General features: G+C 41.8%; 2 protein-coding genes across 5 annotated transcripts in view; both read left to right on the top strand.

Annotated features, from left to right (window-relative positions):
• The window catches only part of LOC141116636 (Fc receptor-like protein 5), a 70,549-nt gene extending 60,346 nt beyond the window's left edge, over positions 1–10,203 (top strand). The window contains exons 10-12 of the mRNA XM_073609028.1: positions 575–856; positions 1,006–1,281; positions 8,923–10,203. Of these exons, the coding sequence (XP_073465129.1) occupies positions 575–856; positions 1,006–1,281; positions 8,923–9,071 (707 nt within the window). The 3' untranslated portion in view covers positions 9,072–10,203. The remainder of the gene's footprint in view (positions 1–574; positions 857–1,005; positions 1,282–8,922) is intronic.
• A 9,149-nt stretch (positions 10,204–19,352) lies between these two features.
• Positions 19,353–22,156, top strand: part of LOC141117096 (high affinity immunoglobulin gamma Fc receptor I-like) — a 40,283-nt gene continuing 37,479 nt past the window's right edge. The window contains exons 1-2 of one of the 4 annotated variants that reach the window (XM_073609709.1): positions 19,353–19,481; positions 21,726–21,746. In XM_073609709.1, the coding sequence (XP_073465810.1) occupies positions 19,451–19,481; positions 21,726–21,746 (52 nt within the window). In that variant the 5' untranslated portion in view covers positions 19,353–19,450. The remainder of the gene's footprint in view (positions 19,482–21,725; positions 21,747–22,156) is intronic. The other 3 variants (XM_073609711.1, XM_073609710.1, XM_073609708.1) reach the window with 3 other exon arrangements.

Below are 22,156 nucleotides of genomic sequence, written 5' to 3'. Positions count from 1 at the left end.
GTCCAGTTCTATCTCCTGCTGGACCAGCCTGTCCAACTCAGACACCCATTGCTCCTGGGGCTGCCCTCCCAGGAATGCCATCGGCAAAGCCCGCTGGTCACTGACCCGGTGCTCTGGGGTTGGAAAACACTTGCCCTGTTGCATACCAGCGACCAGGAGGACTCCAATCCAGAGTCCTACCCGAATCTGCAGCCTGAGCTCCGGGTATTCCTCAGACACAGTCCTGGAGAATGCTGAAAGGACGATCTGCAGCAGCCCCGGGAACTCTGATGCCAGGTCCAGATCAACATAAATATTTACAGATAACAATACCAGTGAGATAACCATTTGGGTCTAGTGCTATTTTTCCACGTTCCTCAAATGTTTAAAATAGAAGGAGTCAAGCACCATCATGACATTTTCCTAGACAAGAAGCACAGTATACCCCAGTAACAACCAAATCTGATTGCCCCATACACAAGACAAGTTAAAATTTTGTTTTTGAAACCCTAAAACATGTAAGTGAGCTTTTCACATTCACACGGGTCATATTTTACAACTATTTTATTTTTGTTTCTTTTATTCTCTCCTTCAGAGCCCTTCACTCAATCAGAAATCATAATGACCCCAAATCAGATAACAGAAGGAGACAATATGACCCTGACCTGTCACACCATACGTAGCGAACTCATTCCTGATACAGGTCTGGAATTTGCTTTTTACAGAGATGGACAAAATGTTCAGGAATTCAGTTTATTTAATCAATATGAAGTCCAGTCCGCTGAGACAAAGCATTCTGGGAGTTATTCCTGTAAAGTGACGTTTTCAACAAACAAATTAACAAGGAGCAGTAAAGAGTTATACATCCAGATTCAAGGTGAGCAGAACAGGTGCCATGGTCTTATCATATAAGAGGAAAAATAGGTTTACTATTTACTATACTGTCCATTTGTGAAATATATCAGACATAATTCTGTATACTGATCTTGTCTGATATGCTTACTGTTGCATTACTTTCCTATGCAGAGCTCTTCTCTACGCCGGAAATTGAGATGATCCCAGTTTTGGTCAGTGAAGGCAATCAAATGATCCTAAAATGCAATGCAATTGTAATAAGAAACAGCACTGAACTTCAATTCGCATTCTACAAGAATATACAGAAAATTCAGGAATTCAATTCATCTCATCAGTATGTAGTCCCATCGGCTCATCTGGAGGATTCTGGAAATTATTACTGTGAAGTAAGAACTTTAACAAGCAATGTGAAAAAGAAGAGTGAGGAATTAAATGTAGACCTACAAGGTGAGCATAAGTTATATTTTAAACAGAGGCCTCAATAACAGTTGATGATGTACATTCTGTGCTTACCATCCAGAAAGCAAAATATGCGTAGAGGTGCTAACACTTATCTATAATCTGATTGGCCAAATCTGTTAAGGGGGAAAAGGAGGCATGAGCCATTCTTTGAAACAACACGCTGATCATCCAATGGGGTACGTTGGTGCATATGGGATATCTATAAATAATATTACATACTTTCAAGTAAAAATAGAAATATACTGGGAAGTAATGCTGTCCTTCAAACCCAACTCTCCTCCTCGGAAATAAGCATAGGTCTAAATACCCTAACAGATGACACACAATGTGTTAAGATGGTGGTGGAGACAGAGATTTGTTGGAAGGAGCAGATCTTGCTCTAGGATACCTACCCTCTTGAGAAGTCTTATGTGAGTGTGTAATTGGTTTAATTGGACTTACCTTTTAAGATATTTGTATGATAATATTGTGGTTTCCCTCCCACTTGGTTGGAGAGTAGGGTTTCCCTTCTCCCTCCCTTATTTTGCTCCCTCTACTTGCCTTTTTAATATTGAATGTATGTTTCTTTTTTAGTCTGGGATAACAAAAAATCCTACGTAAATACAGAATACAGGATGCAAAAAGAAAAATATTTTTATGATTAGTACCTTTGTGAAGCACGTAAAGAGAAATAGATTTGTAATGTCAAGACACTAGCATAGCCATAGCAGCACATGTAGCTGCTATGGGGATTGAAGTCAGGCTTGTGTGTCCTGTTGCTGCTGTTTTCTCTAGATGGTATTTATATTAGGGTGGGGCAGATGTTGAAGGTATGGCTATTTGGTTCAACAAAACTTAAAGGATAACTAAAGGTTTGTGTTTTTTTAAACCAAACATGTCATACTTACCTTCTCTGTGCAGTTGGTTTTGCACAGAGTGGCCCCGATCCCCCTTCTTCTGGGGTCCCTCAGAAGCGTGGCTCCTCCTCTTCTCAAGTGCCCCATTGGAGAGCCGCTCTCCCTCGGGGCACTCGTGCGGGCGCACTCCCATGTCCTGCTGCTGCGTCCATTGACACAGACCGCAGGACCCTCCCCCGGCTCCCGTGACATTGGATTTGATTGACAGCAGCGCTGCTATCAATCTATCCAATCAAGACCCGAGACACCAGCTGGAGCTTGTGTGCTTGTCCCCGTCGCTGGAAAGACCGGGTTCAGGTAAATAAAAGGGGGGCTCTGGGGGGCAGCTGCATCACAGGAGGTTTTTCACCCTAATGCATAGAATGCATTAGGGTCAAAAACCCTGGGGGTTTACAACCCCTTTAAGATGACAGCATGAAAGTTTACTACAAATGCACATGATACCATTAATGACACAGAGGAGAAAACTTTTCACTGTCAGTGCAACACTTGCTCCGGTCTAGTGAACCTTACTCCTCGAGACCATTAAGGGGAACTCATAGTAGATACATTTTCAGTCTGTCTTCATCATAATTGGTTGACTGGTGCACAGGAAAGGAGTGTGAAGAGGAGGAAGCAAGAGGAGCACACCAGCTAGAGGAGAAGCACCATCAGACTGTTTTGGGGCCACTGATTTGATTATTTACATAGTTGATAAGGTTAGAAAAAGACACAAGTCCACCCTATCTGTATGTCTGTCGTGGCTTGAACTTGGGTTTCCCATGAACTAGAGCAGTGGTTCTCAACCCTGTCCTCAAGTACCCCCAACAGGCCATATTTTGGGAATTTCTCTTAGATAAAATAGCTGTCCAAAATACCAAGCCATTGACTCTGATTTAACCGCTTCAGCCCCGGAAGATTTTACCCTCTTCCTGACCAGAGCACTTTTTGCGATTTGGCACTGCGTCGCTTTAACTGACAATTGCGCGGTCGTGCGACGTTGCACCCAAACAAAATTGATGTCCTTTTTTTCCCACAAATAGACTTTTCTTTTGGTGGTATTTGATCACCTCTGCGTTTTTTATTTTTTGTGCTATAAACAAAAAAAGAGCGACAATTTTGGAAAAAAAAAAGCAATATTTTACTTCCGGTGTCTCAGTAAACACAGAAGAAGCGATGAGGCGAGCTCTTGGTATATGAGTATCTTAGGCATTTCACAAGATGACTGCTATTTGAGTGGGCATTTTTAGGTTTAATAAAAACACATCTATTTAAGCAATTTTGTGCTATGAATGTTTTCTTTTCACTCTGAGCAACTTCAGAGGAGCAGTTTCCAGCGCACTTGATGAGAACTACAGAAGATCAAAGATACAGAGGTGTTTCCTTTCAGGTTTATTAAAGACCACTAAACCAGAGGCGTGATTTGATCCAATGGGTCTTCTCCTAAGATAAGCAGGCAACTCACCTAGAGGTGGTGATGGTGGTTTATACCACTGAATATTTATTGCTGTATGGCACATCTTGGAGCAAGGTCATCCAAGGAAGAATCCCAGACTTTTTATTATTTTGTGGGGCGTTATCACTTGAACTGTTTATCACCAGTTTGGGTTGTTTATTACACTATTGTGTGTTATTTATTATTCACGTTTTATAGTAATTTTTTTCATGCTGCTGTAGTATCAGCAGTGATAGGTTTTATAGGTGATCAGATTAACAGAACAGCAGAATTTTCAGGAACAGCCTCAAAAACAGCATACTCTGGTATACTTGGCTTTGAAATTGAATATTTTTCTGGTCAATGAACTTGGCTCCCATACCACAACAGCACTCCAATTAATTTCAGTTTTTTAAAAAAAGGCTTTTTTTCATGTTTATTAGCAGCACATGCTTTTAATTTTGCTGTACTAAATCTGTATTGACTGGGAAGTAGAAGCAGCAACAAATCTGAAAGCCATAGGAAGGTGTCTTCTTCATAATTACAGCGAAAGCAGGTATAGCTTGGTGAAAATTGGCCATTGCCACAATAGTCTGAAAGTTTCATTTCCTTTTAATTGCAGCACCAAACTGCATCATACTAAATGGAAAACCTTCTTTGGATATGTGAACAGTACAGTATCCAACTCATTGTGTGGGTCCAAGAGCACCCCCTTCATCAAGGCTTTACTGGTAACAGTGTGAATAGATTATAAGTGAACTGAACCTATAACAGTATTTCTTGCAGTGTGATTACAAGCACAGGTCTTGCCAGCAGCTGGTTTAAAAAACCAGCAAGGCCCATGCTTGTAATCACATTGGAAGAAATACCATTATAGGTCCAGTTCCCTTCCAGTTTATTCACATTGTTTCTAGTAAAGCCTTGATGGAGGGGGTGCTCTTGGACCCACAAAATGAGTTGGATACATTTTGGATTGTCCCCCTAACTTTTGTTTGAATAAAGCTGTATGCTAGCAGTGGTATGGCGCTTCAATTTCCATTTTTGTAACATTGCACTGCAAGCCAAGGAGGTTGTGGAGATCCTCTGGGGTGTAGGAGCTGCCTAATCCAGATCAACATAAATATTTGAAGATAACAATACCAGTGAGATAACCATTTGGGTCCAGCGCTTTTTTTTCTACTTTCCTCAACTGTTTAAAATAGGAGGAGTCAGGCACCATCATGACATTTTCCTAGACAAGAAGCACAGCATACCCAAGTAACAACCAAATCTGGCTGCCCCATACACAAGACATTTACAGTTAAAATTTTGTTTTTGAAACCCTAAAGCATGTAAGTGAGCTTTTCACATTCACACCGGTCATATTTTACAACTATTTTATTTTTGTTTCTTTTATTTTCTCCTTCGGAGCCATTCACTCAATCAGAAATTATAATGACCCCAAATCTATGAGTCTAGAAGGAGACAATATGACCCTGACCTGTCACACAGTACGTAGTGAACTCATTCCTGATACAGGTCTGGAATTTGCTTTTTACAGAGATGGACAAAATGTTCAGGAATTCAGTTTATCTAATCAACATGAAGTCCAGTCCGCTGAGACAAAGCATTCTGGGAGTTATTCCTGTAATGTAAGGTCTTCAACCAAAACAAATGCATGATCCCTGACCCTCTGTCTGGACAGTGCTGATTGACCCTGTGCCGATCACACCCATCCTCCCAAAAAAAACCTCTAGGAATACACACCAAATTGAGCATGTGCGGAGTGCCCCCAAGGTTCTGTACTATCAGGAGATTTATTGGGGACAGTAAAAGAAGGGGCTAATCAGAGAAGACAGGGTCAAACGGCCATTTTACACAATGAGCAGGATTGACCCCTTAGGTTCCACAGTCAGTATAACAAACATGCTTTACTGCATATACAGACTGATTTTACTGTTGTGGGTTTAGTAGCTCTATGTCTGGGGTGTCAAACTCAAATTCATCGGGGGCCGCATCAGCAGTATGGTTGCCCTCAAAGGGCCGGTTGTATCTGCAGGACTATGTATATACTCAGAGTGCAGGGGTCAGGAGTGCGCTAAGTACAGAGTGCAGGGGTCAGGATTGTGATACGTACAGAGTGGAGGGGTCAGGATTGCGCTACGTACAGAGTGGAGGCGTCAGGAATGCGCTATGTACACAGTGCAGGGGTCAGGATTGCGCCCCAAGTTTCCTCACATCTGTTCTCTCTCCTACCTTCCTACCTGGCCCAGCTCTGGTACCTCCCCGTATAGGCGGCTCCCTCCCTTTGTATTGGGCTATAGTTAGTAGTCTCCTGTTTATTGGGCTATATACAGTACCTCCCTCTGTGGGCGGATCTCTGTGTTTAGTATCAGTACTCAGTTTTGCTATGTTTTTTTCACCATCACTTCAAAATAAGCAGCACACACTTCATCAACACAAGTGCTTAAAAAGCCCTCAGGACGCAGCTCGCTGGATGGGGGGGGAAGAGCTGTCAGCAATCTCTGCCACTATGCAAAAAATGCCACTATGCACAAAAAATGTCACTATGCACGAAAAATGTCACTATGCGCGAAAAATGCCACTATGCAAAGAATGTCACTATGCACAAAAAATGCCACTATGCAAAAAGCCGGCGTCGCTGGAGGGACTGAGGAGGCGAGAGCAGAGGCAGGGTGGAGGCGGAGACAGGGCAGAGGCGGAGGCGGAGACAGAGTGGCATCATTGGCTGAGGGAAAGCTGAAGGAGGCGGGGGTGGAGGCGGAGACAGGGCGGAGGCGGAGACAGAGCGGCATCGTTGGCTGAGGCAAAGCTGAGGGAGGCGGGGGTGGAGGCGGAGACAGCACGGAGGGGGAGATGTTTACTCGTTCTCATGGAGACTGACCGGCCGCGCCGCTCTCGAGGGGGGGGGGATGTTTTCTTGTTTAAAAACAGGAACAGTCAGCGCAAACTAAAATACAAATAGGTGCAAGCTGAACACTATAGGAATTCACCAAGCCTATATATCCAAATAAAAAACAATGTTAGTGCAGCGCATAAAATAATTGATTATAAAAACAGTCCATAATATGAAGAGAGGAAAAAAAGATCCCTCGTGGTAAAACGGGAAACAAATTCTTCTGTGTAAGATACCGATAATCTCCACCCCAGACACATAAATGTGCTTACCAGATAAGGTGGACCTCTTGTTACAGGAGGTCATAAATGCATATGTATAATAAGGGCTGGATGGAAACTGCACGGCCACTCTGGATATCCTCTGTGATCCCGCAGGACAGCTCTCCAGTGTAGTAGTAAAGAAGATATCTTCTTTATTTTTCTTTACTACTACACTGGATAGCTGTCCTGCGGGATCACAGAGAATATCCAGAGTGGCCGTGCAGTTTCCATCCAGCCCTTATTGAACATATGCGTTTATGACCTCCTGTAACAAGAGGTCCACCTTATCTGGTAAGCACATTTATGTTTTCTTGTTGACTGGGATACCTGGCAGAGGGCCACATGACAAGGCCTGGTGGCCGGATTCGGCCCGCGGGCCTTGTGTTTGCCACCTGTGCTCTATGTGGTGTTATGGAACAGTAGCATCATTGACATCATATTCTGGCATCACATAGGCTTGACTTAAGCAGAATCCCAATCTGGTTCATTTCATCTTAAACAGGGGCTTTTTAGATTTAGTTTTGGATGCAAGATCCCTTTTTTTTTTTATCAAGCAGTGATATCCCTTCATTGACTGGTGGAAGTAGCAGCCACAACAGATCTAAAAGCTATAAGAAAGTTTACCCCTAAAAAAATAAAGATAAAACCCTCAACGTCATACAAATTGGCTTGTGGCATAACAGTATAATAGTACTATTTTTTTTTTTGCAACACCAGACTTCATTTTCCTAAAAGATTCATAAAAAATGTCAGAAGTCAAAATAAAATGTGACAGTGCACAAAACAAACTTTAAAACCACAACCCCACAGATTCCCATACCCCCACAATATTCTAAATTTGGACTTCAGGCATGTATTTGATAGAAGTTGTATAGCATCGGGAATATGCAAGGAAAATAAAAAAAACAGCATTTTAGCTTGCACATAATTGGATGATAAAATCAGCAGAGCTTCCCCTCATTTTAGATGTACCCCTAAGATTTACAACGACTGCACTTCCAAGTGCACTTGTAGTGCAAAGTGGATTTGCCTTTCGTAAATAACCCCTACGGGGTTTATTTACGAAAGGCATATTGACTGTGGTCTTTGCAAGTGCAGTTGCATTCATTTTCATTTTGGTAAAGCTCTGCTGATTTCCATCATTCAATCATGTGCAAGCAAAATGCTTTTTTTTTTTTTTTTTTATTTCCTTGGACCAGATTTTGTATTCTTTACAAAGTGAAGCTTTACCACATTGACATTTACTAGGAAAAAAGAGTGCGGGCTGTCTGAGTGCAACCGCTCTCTGAACCATCACAATGGAAACAAACAGACACTACAATCTGGCATGACAATCGGCATAACATTACTTTGGAAATAATGTACAAAATGGGGCCTCCAAAGGAAGCACTCACCGATCCTCGCAGCAGGGCCTGATATAGGCCCAATCTTCCCCCATCACAGCGGGTAACGCCACTGAGGACCTTCAGGGACCGGGTCCCTTTTTGTTTAGGGTCCACACCCCTGGACCTGTAAAGCACCCTTTAAGTTACCTTGGGCAAATAAAAGACCAGGAATACCATATCACAAGGGTCCAGCTCCATAAGGAAACATTACAGGCAAGACCCTGTTCTTGAACCAGGGCTCGGGTACCATCCACTTTAGCATGATATGCCATCCGAATGGATCCGATTATAACATCCTCACTGGGACATTATCTGAAGAAAGAGCTTTCACAGCCGTGACCATCACCTTCAAGACACTGACAAAAAACTAAGGTACTTCCTGTATGGGAGGGGTTATATGGGAGGAACCGTCTTACTATTGGTTGCCAGTGTCCAATCACCTAAAGGTAGCATATAAATCCAGATAGTCATTACTATGGTGCTCTGTGTCCCGTGATGTACGATAAAGAAAAGAGTGCAATTGCAGTTGCAAAGTACATCGGGTATTTTCCTTTAGTAAACCAACCTCTTGGCAGGTTTCTTTTTTATGTTTTCTTTTTATTTGTAATCACTATTTATACGTTTAGTTGTTTAAAGGTTGCCAATTTGGGAGATTTCCCCCTCACTTCCTGTCACACAAAAACAACAACACGTTCACACAAATTGCAAGTTATTACTTGGTATTTTTGGTTGCAAATTGTTGGAGAGCTAAAAATGTTTTTCTTTTTCTTAGGTGTTTTTCAAGGAGGGATACAGAACATGATCCGGCTAATACTTTCTGGACTTCTCTTGATAACGTGTTTTCTATTCATCTTTTATCACATAAAATTTATCAAATCTCTTGAACCTGCAAGTAAAGGACCCAGGTCTCCACGATTGTGATACCAGTAACGGCTTACTACCTACTGGACTGTCAGATTACGTCTACATACAATAAGGACATCCTCTTGGATCACCAATCTAATCAAAGAACAATATTGATCTAAATTTGAAACTGGCAATGTCTGTACTTAATGCTAAATAAGGGGAGAGGAGTCAAAGCATGAACAAATTACAAAAGTTATGGCAATCTTTGTGTAAATTTCATTGTGTCTGATGGCCTGCAATGTATGTCATTTGTAGCTCTGGCAGTCTCAGTTTCAGGAACAGAGAGGATAGGGAAGTACACAGCCAACAAGTTGGGTTGGGTTGAGCTTGTTGACTGAAAGTCCGACCGTGAGTATGCTCCATCGAACCTTTGTTGTCGGACTTTCCGCCAACAAATGTTGGCTAGCAGGTTCTCAAATTTTCCACCAACAAATTGTTGTTGTCGGAATTTCCAATCGTGTGTACACAAGTCCGACGCACAAAAGTTCACGCATGCTCGGAATCAAGCTGAAGAAGCCGCACTGGCTATTGAACTTCCTTTTTCTCGGCTCGTCATACGTCTTGTACATCACCACGTTCCCACGTTCGTAATTGTTGGCCAACATTTGTGTGACCGTGTGTATGCAGGATAAGTTGGAGCCAACAACCTTCGAACAAAAATCCACGGTTTTGTTGTCGGAAAGTCCGATCGTGTGTACTGGGCATTAGAGTACACACAGCAAGGAACACGGCATTCTTCCTCTTGCTCAAAGATCAGTCTAGGGGTTTCTTTTTGTGATTTTATTTGGAAACTATGAACAGCAGCAGTCCAAAAGAGGAATAGGTCCGCCCCGGCGGATGTGGGAACCCACACAGACAGCAGAGGGAAGATGGTATATCTTGTAATCTGGCAAGAGGATTTAATGGATAGATAATATTCCCTGCATCTATGACCTTTTGTACCACCACCCCCTCCCTTTAGAATGTAAGCTCTACGAGCAATGCCCTCCTGTCCCTTTGGTATTGAACTGTACTGTAATTGTGCTGTCCCCCCTCTACATTGTACAGCGCTGCATAAACTGTTGGCGTTATGTAAATCGTGTATAATAATAATATAATAATATTGCAATTATTGAAAAATACAAACCACCAAAATACATATACAGTATAGGCATACCCCACTTTTAAGTACACAATGGGGTTTATTTACTAAAGCTAGAAAGTGCAAAATCAGGCTCACTTCTGCATAGAAACCAATGAGCTTCCAGGTTTTATTACCAAAGCTTAACTGAACAAGCCGAGGTTACAAGCTCGTTGGTTTCTATGCAGAAGTGAGCCTGATTTTGCACTTTCTAGCTTTAGTAAATAAACTCCATTGCATACTTAAAAGTGGGGTATGCCTGTATCTCACAAAAGTGAGTACACCCCTCACATTTTTGTAATTATTTTATTCTCTCTTTTCATGTGACAACACTGAAGAAATGACACTTGTCTACAATGTAAAGTAGTGAGTGTACAGCTTGTATAACAATGTAAATTTGTTGTACCCCTCAAAATAACTCAACACACAGCCATTAATGTCTAAACCGCTGGCAACAAAAGTGAATACACCCCTAAGTGAAAATGTCCAAATTGGGCCCATTTAGCCATTTTCCCTCCCCGGTGTCATGTGACTCATTAGTGTTACAAGGTCTCAAGTGTGAATGGGGAGCAGGTGTGTTAAATTTGGTGTTATCGCTCTCACTTTCTCATACTGGTCACTGGAAGTTCAACATTGCACCTCATGGCAAAGAACTCTCTGAGGATCTGAAAAATAGAATTGTTGCTCTACATAAAGACGGTCTAGGCTATAAGAAGATTGCCAAGACCCTGAAACTGAGCTGCAGCACAGTGGCCAAGACCATACAGCGGTTTAACAGGACAGGTTCCACTCAGAACAGGCTTCGCCATGGTCGACCAAAGAAGTTGAGTACACGTGCTCAGCGTCATATCCAGAGGTTGTCTTTGGGAAATAGACGTATGAGTGCTGCCAGCATTGCTGCAGAGGTTGAAGGGGTGGGGGGGTCAGCCTGTCAGTGCTCAGACCATACACCGCACACTGCATCAAATTGGTCTGCATGGCTGTCGTCCCAGAAGGAAGCCTCTTCTTAAGATGATGCACAAGAAAACCTGCAAACAGTTTGCTGAAGACAAGCAGACTAAGGTCATGGATTACTGGAACCATGTCCTCTGGTCTGATGAGACCAAGATAAACTTATTTGGTTCAGATGGTGTCAAGCGTGTGTGGCAGTAACCAGGTGAGGAGTACAAAGACAAGTGTGTCTTGCCTACAGTCCAGCATGGTGGTGGGAGTGTCATGGTCTGGGGCTGCTTAAGTGCTGCCGTCACTATTAAGCATCTGTGGGGCATCCTCAAACGGAAGGTGGAGGAGCGCAAGGTCTCTAACATCCACCAGCTCCGTGATGTCGTCATGGAGGAGTGGAAGAGGACTCCAGTGCCAACCTGTGAAGCTCTGGTGAACTCCATGCCCAAGAAGGCAAATTGACACTGTTAAACAAGCTGTACACTCACTACTTTACATTGTAGCATAGTGTAATTTCTTCAGTGCTGTCACATGAAAAGATATAATAAAATATTTACAAAAATGTGAGGGTGTACTTACTTTTGTGAGATACTGTATAAGGCGGTATGATTTTCCATACATTAGTCTGCATTGACAAAAAATATTATTTTTACAATGTTTTAAACAATAAACATTTTCAAGTTCTCAGATACAGCTACATCAAATGTAGACTTTAATATACAAGCGACTTAATTAGTTCCCCTCCTCAATTGTGTAGATGGAACATGGAAAATGTATGTAGTTTGCTTCCCCAGGGGCCAAACCGTGAAGCTCCTCCTCCAATACCCCAATATTAGCACAATTTGGAATCCACTTATGTAACATCCTCTGTTGCTGAATAGGACTTATATAAACTGCCTTGCTTTGAGATCTTCATGTCTAACTGGTGAAGAGAACCCCCTACTATCTCCTGAAATTTGGCCTCCAGGCTTCTCAATGATACTGCCTTGCACATTGCTTAAAGACTTGTCCGATAAATATGTTTAGGAGTGGAGCATAACAGTTTTTTTGGATGTCACCAGTAAGTGTAATCTTGATCTACACAATCTTCGCATTTATTAAAAGAATTAAATAAAAAATAAGAAAAAATTGTTGTTACTGGATAAAACATAATACCTAACATGGCTGTTGTGTGTTATTATTTTCCAAACATACAGAAAAAGCCTTATATCCCAAAGGTATAAGAGCACTACAAAACATGTATGATTGTTCTATGGACATAGTATTAAATCATTTGAAAATCCCCCAGGAATCCATCTAGACAACCTAAATAAATAAATTAAAAATTCAGGTTAGGGGGTTTGTTTCATACATTTGACAATATACATGAAGCCACACCATTGTGTCATGGCACCTCTGCAAAGTGTGTTCCCGGACTGTAAACTATCTGAGCTCCCAAGCTGAAGTGTAGCGACCTCCTTCCTAAGGATAAAGCAACTCAACAGAACCCAAGACTGATTGAAAACAGCTGAAGAGCCCCTGTGTGTGTCTACAAGATAACAACACAACACAAACCGTGTTTAGGGTATTCCCATACCTATGTAAGCCTGTTCTTTAGAGGTTAGAAATTGAAAACCTGACATTTTTTCTTTGTAATACTAAAGTAGAATTCATGACTTATAATGTTCTAAAGCGTTGTGCATCATTTTGAAATACAATACTTTTTTTCACACTGTAACGATCCGGGGTGATTAAGCTCTAGTGGTGCATCCGAGTTGAAGAAATCGTGTCAATCCCGACTGCATTTTCAAGGGCATGGCAGCCCATTTTTATTCAAAAGAAACAAAGTTCAAAAATTAAAATCAGATTCCCTCGCAGGGGTATTCAACATTACAGTCCTGCTTCAGAACCAGCATTCACCCTTCCTGGCTAAAACGCAGCACTCCTGCTCAGGCCTTACACCTTAGGCGTTGGTCTGTCTTCCCCAGACCTGACGTTTATCACCTCTGTGCTTGCAGCTTCATGCTGCACTGACTCCCTCCTGACTCCTAGGCCAGAACTCCTGTCTGCCGGGCAGAGCTGTCTCTAAGGATGAGCACTGACCTCATTTCCTAGGATGATTATGAAGCCAACGCACAGGTGTGCAATTAGCAAGCCTACCAAAATAAGCGATACACTGCTCATATGCACCTGTGACACGGGGTCGCATCTCCACAATCTCTTTTCATCCTTTGTCTCCTCTCATCTCCTACAGCCTCTACTCGCTGGTGTACCTAAATCCACTATTAATCAACTTCAATATGTTCAAAATTTTGCAGCCAGGTCTGGTACAAGTGATCTTGTTACCCCAATACTGAAGTCCTTGCACTGGCTTCCTGTCAGGTTTCACATAGACTTTAAGATCCTCTTGCTCACCTATAGGCTCTTCATGGCTTGGCACCCCATTATCTCTCTGAACTTTTATCAACTTACTCCTCCCCTCGAAACCTCCATTCCTCAAATTATGGTCTTCTGTGTGTTCCCTCTACTCACCTACACTCTGCTGCTATGCGCTCCAAAACCCTGGAATTCACTTGCAAAGATGATCGGAGAGTCATCTTCTCTAAACTAATTCAAATAAAATCAGATAACTTTTTTTTTAGACAAGCTTTCACTTAAAGTGGAAGTAAACCCTGTTTTTGAACTTGTACCTATAGGTCAGCCTATAATGAGGCTTACCTGTAGGTACAGTGAATATCTACGAAACCTGCATGGGTTAGGAGATATTCATGCTGCATGCAGTCCGTGCCCTCACCGGCGCATGCTCACTGAAGGGACTGCATACCGTGCCTCGCAGGAGAGGCGTTATCACGGTGCGGCCAATCAGAAGGCCGGAGGACGCAAACCCGGAAGAAAGACTAGGTGAAGATGGAAGCCCTGTCAGTAGTGACAGTTTAGCGCTGGAGGGCTTTGTTTTAAGGTAAGCATTTCATAATGTGCTAGTATGCGATGCATACTAGCACATTATGCCTTTACCTTGCAGGTTAAAAAAAAACTGTCCCTTTTTTCCTTTATGTTATCCTGTGTAATTCTTGTGTTTTCCTTGTTAAGTTCTTTGAGAAGTTACCTTTAACCTCTTGCTTACTGGGCACTTAAACCCCCCCAGACCAATTTTTAGCTTTCAGCGCTGTCACATTTTGACTGACAATTGCGCGGTCATGCTACATTGTACTCAAATTACATTTTTATCATTTTTTTCACACAAATATAGCTTTCTTTTGGTAAAAACTTGGGTTTTTATTTCCTGCTAAACAAACAAAAAAAGACAGAAATTAAAAAAAATTTAAAACAACATGTTTCATAGTTTGTTATAAAATTTTGCAAACGGGTAATTTTTCTCCTTCATTGATATTCGCTGATGAGGCTGCACTGATAGGCACTGATGGGCTGTACTGATGGGCACTGATGGACACTGATGGGCTGCACTGATGGGCACTGATGAGCTGCACTGATAGGCACAGATAAGGTGACACTGATAGGCACTGATAAGGTGACACTGATAGGCACTGATAAGACGGCACTGATGGACACTGATAAGACGGCACTGATGGGCACTGCCAGGGCCCTGATGGGTGGCACTGATGAGTGGCACTGATGGGTGGCACTGATAGATGGGCGCTGATAGGTGGCACTGATGGGCACTGGTATGTGGTACTGATGGGCACTGGTAGCCACTGCGCGTCAGCGTCACGCACTCCCCTTCGGGCGCTTACACGCTCGATTGGATGGTGTCCTTCTCGCGCACTACGGGGGTGGGGCGTTGGCGCTGATTGACTGGGCGCTTGGTGTCCGGTCGGCAGTGCCGTTCGCCCCTCCTTTGTGTGTGCGGCATGACGCTGGTGGGCGGTCTCCATGGTGGCGCCCATTTAAGCGTTGCCTCGGCTGTGCTGGCTCTCGAGGCACTGAACGCTATTGGGTGTCACGTTTGTTTGGGGATTGTTTGCTCCCTGCTTCCTTCTTTCACAATGGTTCATCCTTCTCATCAGGTACTAATCACAGCCGCTGGGTTCACTTGTTGTTTTTTCCTTCATTTCACCTTTACTGGGGTATTTGGTTTTCTTTTCCCAGCACTTGCTCTCAGGTATCATTTTCTCTTTCCTATTTCTTTTAAATGGCTCTACTCCATTTTTTCTCCATCATTCCCACTTTCACTTGTTCACCTGCTCACTTTTCTGTTTTCTCTACATTCTTAATTTTCCATTTTCACTCCTCACTTCAGGCCTCGTGGGTCCATGCCGGCCTTGGATGGAACCTTTTGCCTGGCCCTTCGCCGATCCGCCCACCTCAGCTCCTGGGAGGCATTGTTCCCAAGTGGCCGGCGGTGCACGGCCTCCAGCCACCATCACATGAACCACGATGTGTAAGCATGTACTTTGTGTGGGGCTTACTCCATTACCCCACCTCTGTTTCATGTCTGCATTTACTAGATCTTTTTTATCTTTTATCCCAGATAAGACACGCGCTTGCTCCTGACGAGTGGCAGTCCAGCCACAAAGCGCGTAGAGCTACCAATGTCGCGTCTTTCATCAGTGTTATGCATAATAATATATTTTTTGAGGCTTTGGAGGCTTTTTTGTAGGAAATACCCTATATTATATGGCAACATTTACCTTATTGGTGCACTATGGAAAATTGCTGTATTCATACTATCATGTATAATTTTTGCTATTTATGCCAATATTTCTTTCTAATTGTGATTGAGATAAAATATTTTATGCATGTTTTATTGTTATGAACCAAATAAATTTTCCTAATTGTTCACCAATTTCATTTCTTTGCAATCACGCATTTCATTCAAAGTCCCACCTTTATTGTTCCTTTCTCTAGAATTGCATGGGGATGGAAACACATGACCCCATCCGGTCATGGTTTCATTTAAAGTCCCTAACCCCTCTTCTTATAACCAATCTATTAACCTTCTATGAGGAGGTGAGTTGGCATCTAGATAAAGGAAGGCCCGTAGACGTGGTGTATCTGGATTTTGCAAAAGCATTTGACACAGTTCCCCATAAACGTTTACTGTACAAAATAAGGTCCGTTGGCATGGACCATAGGGTGAGTACATGGATTGAAAACTGACTACAAGGGCGAGTTCAGAGGGTGGTGATAAATGGGGAATACTTGGAATGGTCAGGGGTGGGAAGTGGGGTCCCCCAGGGTTCTGTGCTGGGACCAATCCTATTTAATTTGTTCATAAACGACCTGGAGGATGGGATAAACAGTTCAATCTCTGTATTTGCGGACAACACTAAGCTAAGCAGGGCAATAACTTCTCCGCAAGATGTGGAAACCTTGCAAAAAGATCTGAACAAATTATTGGGGTGGGCAACTACATGGCAAATGAGGTTCAATGTAGAAAAATTTAAAATAATGCATTTGGGTGGCAAAAATATGAATGCAATCTATACACTGGGGGGAGAACCTCTGGGGGAATCTAGGATGGAAAAGGACCTGGGGGTCCTAGTAGATGATAGGCTCAGCAATGGCATGCAATGCCAAGCTGCTGCTAACAAAGCAAACAGAATTTTGACATGCATTAAAAAGGGGATCAACTCCATAGATAAAACGATAATTCTCCCGCTCTACAAGACTCTGGTCCGGCCGCACCTAGAGTATGCTGTCCAGTTCTGGGCACCAGTCCTCAGGAAGGATGTACTGGAAATGGAGCGAGTACAAAGAAGGGCAACAAAGCTAATAAAGGGTCTGGAGGACATTAGTTATGAGGAAAGGTTGCGAGCGCTGAACTTATTCTCTCTGGAGAAGAGACGCTTGAGAGGGGATATGATTTTAATGTACAAATACAGTACTGGTGACCCCACAATAGGGATAAAACTTTTTCACAGAAGAGAGTTTAACAAGACTCGTGGCCACTCATTAAAATTAGAAGAAAAGAGATTTAACCTTAAACTACGTAGAGGGTTTCAAGAAACTATTAGATAAGCACCTGAATGACCACAACATACAGGGATATACAATGCAATACTGACACATAATCACACACATAGGTTGGACTTGATGGACTTGTGTCTTTTTTCAACCTCACCTACTATGTAACTATGTAACTATAGACTCGCTGATCACAGAGCGCTCCGCGCGCGCCCTGCAGGGGGGCACACAGGCCGCTCAAGCACGGGAGGACGTCTATGGACGCCCTCCCATCAAATTAGGTCCGCGCTGCAGCCGTCTTTCGGCTATAGCGCGGACAGGAAGTGGTTAAAGGCGCTATATAAAATAAAGTTTATTATTATTACTTGTCTTCATAATCTCCAACTATGGCTGCCTGGCATTTCTCAGGGTGGGTTTTTTGATATTGACAACAATAGACAATGTCTGTGTAATGTATGTTGAAATAAGCAAAACATTTACTGTACAAAATAAGGTCCGTTGGCATGGACCATAGGGTGAGTACATGGATTGAAAACTGGCTACAAGGACGAGTTCAGAGGGTGGTGATAAATGGGGAGTACTCAGAATGGTCAGGGGTGGGTAGTGGGGTTCCCCAGGGTTCTGTGCTGGGACCAATCCTATTTAATTTGTTCATAAACGACCTGGAGGATGGGATAAACAGTTCAATCTCTGTATTTGCGGACAACACTAAGCTATTTAGGTCCGCGCTGCAGCCGTCTTTTGGCTATAGCGCGGACGGGAAGTGGTTAAAGGCTCTATATAACATAAAGTTTATTATTATTACTTGTCTTCATAATCTCCAGCTATGGCTGCTTGGCATTTCTTTTGTACAGTCTTTGGTATAGTCTCCACTCCCCAGACTATTACAGGAAGTGCCAGAACAAGAATCTTCATGGCAGGGACACAAAGTATTATTTTTATAGAAGCTGAAGATTCAAAAATTTCACAAATTAGGTTTGAAATTTTAGTGATCGACTTTTTATAAAAGTTTAAACACAAAATTTGCCTTTTCACACACTTTGGTAAAACAAAATAAAATGATTGTGATGCCGCGTACACACGGTCGGACTTTACGGCAGACTTTGCCCGGCGGACCGGATTTCGTCGGACAATTCGATCGTGTGTGGGCACAAGCGGACTTTGTTTTCTCAAAAGTTGGACGGACTTATGTTGCGTACACATGAGTGGACTTTACGGCAGACTTTGCCCGGCGGACTTTTCGGCCGACTTTATGACGGACTTAACGAATGAACGGACTTGCCTACACACAATCCACCAAAGTCCGTCGAATTCGTACGTGATGACGTACGACCGGACTAAAACAAGGAAGTTCATAGCCAGTAGCCAATAGCTGCCCTAGCGTGGCTTTTTGTCCGTCGAACTAGCATACAGACGAGAGGACTTTTCGACCGGACTCGAGTTCGACGGATAGATTTAAAACATGTTTCAAATCTAAGTCCGTCCAACTTTTGAGAAAACAAAGTCCGCTGGAGCCCACACACGATCGAATTGTCTGACGAAATCCTGTCCGCCGGGCAAAGTCTGCAGTAAAGTCCGCTCGTGTGTACGCGGCATTAGATTTGAAACATGTTTTAAATCTATCCGTCGAACTCGAGTCCGGTCAAAAAGTCCGCTCGTCTGTATGCTAGTTAGATGGACAAAAAGCCACGCTAGGGCAGCTATTGGCTACTGGCTATGAACTTCCTTGTTTTAGTCCAGTCGTACGTCATCACGTACAAATTCGACGGACTTTGGTGGATTCTGTGTAGGCAAGTCCGTTCATTCGAAAAGTCCGTCATAAAGTCCGTCGAAAAGTCCGCCGGGCAAAGTCTGCCGTAAAGTCTGCTCGTGTGTACGCGGCATTAGTTTTGCTGGGCAACAAACTTTTTTTAATGCTATTTTAACTGAGAACATAAGTTGTATCCTGGATGTATTTAGACCAGGACAGTCAATCTGAGTTAATATTTTAGTTACATAATTAGGTTGAAAAAAAGATGCAAATCCATTCAGTTCAACCAATAGAATAAATAAATAAATAGAAAATCTCCATATACAGAACCCTATACCTACAGTTAATCCAGATGAAGGCAAAAAAAAGAAAACTCTATGCATGATTCAATATGTTCCAGTGAGGGGAAATACAAATTCCTTCCTGATCCCACGAAGACAATAATACTGAAAATGTATCTTCTACTTAAGCCAACCGGTAAAAAAAAATTATTTATCTATATGATCTGACATTAAGAAACAGCTATTTTATAATAAGTCTGTAGATTGCAAAACCATATAAAAAGACGTTTCAACATGCTTGCTTCACCCTTCTTGTCAAATACAGGAAGAACGTTAGATTTTTTTTTTCTTCTTTTAAAACATTAGGCATTTCTTGTATCAACATTTTCTAGTCAACATGAGTCCAAAATTCTCTGCACTGTTGGTCTGTAAGTAAATTACATTTATTATTTTCTTATTACAAAATAAATCTATGATCTTATAATAGTGATGTTTTAGTTTTTAAGGCAAAAACCATAGGGCAATGTATCATAACCCATAACCAGTCGTCAATCATTATGAATGCACTAAATGTATCAAAGGAAAATCGCATTGAGTGTTATGGGTAATTATGTATCTTTGCTAGTTTTTGAACTGCATGATGGAAGCAGGCTTAGCTAAAAGACACCAACACGATGAATTATCTTAAAGTTTATCTAAAGCCGAAATGTTTTTTTTTCTAGTTTTGGATAGACATGGGAAGGGTTAGAAACAATCTGGCTGTGTTGTTACTGGAGAGATTTAGATAAAGTCAAATCTTTTTTTTTATTACTATGGATAGACATGGGAAGGGTTAGAACCTTCTGTCTGTGTCCCTGTTGGAGAGATTCACCTTCTCTATTTAAAGGCAGAAAGGGATTTAAAATACATAATATTAAAGTTCCACAAGAACAGTAATAACAGGTCAACGGTGACAAATGTTCAGATGCTGCCTATCTAGAAAAGGATCACTTTGGAGAGATTTTATCTTATTTGCTGCTTGTTCTCCAGCACAGAAAATTAAGGGAAATGTTGCCAACCAGACATAGACAGCAACCCTTTGGCAGGGCTCTAAACCATCTTTACTCTACTGAAAACAAAAAATTAAAAAACAGCAGGGTAAAGGGTCTTTTTAGTCTCCTAGCTATTCTTGGTAAAGTGTTTGGCCATGTGCCCCCTTACTGAATTGGTTCTCAGCACAGGAGGTGCCTTTAAACCTCACCTGTGTCTTTGTGTTTGTGATAGTGTTTGTACCTGGCTCCCTGTCTGTTTGTTTCTCTGATCCAGCTCTGCAATGATCTTGGGTTCTCTTGTTACTAACCTTTTCCTTACCTGGTTTATTCTTTGGATTGCTGCCTGAACTTGATTGTTAACTGAGCTAAATCAGCTCTGATCTTGGAAAGGATTTTGGACTATGCTTGATTTCTACCAGCCCTGGCCTCAGAACTGTTTTTGGACTAATCTTGCTTTCTACCAGCTCAGATCTTGGAAGTGTTTTTCGGACGATGCTTGCTTTCTACCAGTCCTGGCCTTGATACTGTTTTTGGACTATGCCTGCTTTCTACCAGCTCGGACTTTGGAACTGTTTTCGGTCTGAGCTTGCTCACTTCCTGCCCTAACCTTGGCTCATCCCAGGATTTTGCTACAAGCTGTTGTCTACTACTTGATCGCCCTCAGGGCTACAGGTCGCCTTCCCCGTCTTTTGTTTAGTGACATCTGTGCAGGAGCTACAGCATCATGGTCTAAGACCTGGGGACAATCAATTACCCATGCCTAAAGCAAACAGGGGCAGCTACAGGCATAGGAAACACCAGCTAACTATAATTCCTCACCTAGATATCAAGCTGTGCATTACATCAAGTTTAGAATCTACGTTAATATGTCTAAAGTCATTTCCTGGCAATTGTGAACACACAAGAAGAAATTTCAAAGATTAACCAGAATCTCAAGTGATCCTCCATCAAAAAAAGGAACAATCTCCCTGTACTCCTTCACCGGTATCCACAGAACGGAAAATTTTACCTTCAGAGCTGTAAAGACAACTCTGTTTACAGATTAGTTTGTGGTTGAGGGTATACGTATGGGGCCATTTATGTAATGTATGTTTTTCCTAATATTTTTCCTAATACACAAGTTTGTATCAACCTCATAAAAAGCTTTTGAAAATTATTTTAAAGAATAACCCAAATAAGAGAGATTTAATTGGAAATAAATGTAAATTAATGCCTGTCTGATAGATAATTAATTACTGGTGACGTGGTATCTGGATAATTCACTAGTCCAATGCATTTAGTGCTAAATTACTGTATGTGTGTTATCGGGACAGACAACAATAAAAATCTGACAAAATTGCCAAAACTAAAATAAAATTTGTTCTAGTATTGGACTTTAAACAAGCATGATAATAACATACTATATTTACCATTAATTCATATTTATAGTATTTACTTTATGATTTCTTGTCTTGTATCCATTATTATAAAAATATAAAATGCAGAATCTTAAATGGGGTGACATTCAAAGGCTTTTGTAATTTTGGGGATTTAGACAGAAGATGATTTAGACAGAAGATGAACAAAAAAAAAAATTTACATGTATTAATTTATAATATAAACATAAAATGTTATATTAACTTTCTCGTTTGTCTTTTTTAGTGATTATTTTGGAAAAAGCAGGTAAGTGACCCTTCTTTGCAAGACAATCAAAGCTGTAATCACTTTCATTTCAATAATTAAATAACTGATAAATATATTTAAAATATTGCAGCTATATGATCGCTCTTCGGTAGGTTTATTTCGTTTGTAAATGTACGTTTTTGTGTGTTTCATTTTCAAATGGAATTTGAACTTAATGTATGTTTGTCGTATGTCATGTTACATGCGACTGGATATTGATTTTAACACATCTTAAGCTTGGTTTTGGGTATAGTAGATTATAATTAGAGTTGGACAAATAGTTTGAGCCAAGCAAAAGATCAGCCCGAACAATGCCTGTTCGCCCAGGGTGTTTGGAGGAATGTTTGGTCGGTGACATCGCAAGGGAGCCCTTACCTATTTAAGAACTGTCAAATGGCGGAGCAGACATT

Source organism: Aquarana catesbeiana, linkage group LG13 (assembly GCF_042186555.1).
Source record: "Aquarana catesbeiana isolate 2022-GZ linkage group LG13, ASM4218655v1, whole genome shotgun sequence".
NCBI classification, from domain to species: Eukaryota; Metazoa; Chordata; class Amphibia; order Anura; family Ranidae; genus Aquarana; species Aquarana catesbeiana.
This window is presented reverse-complemented; position numbering and strand designations above follow the sequence as displayed.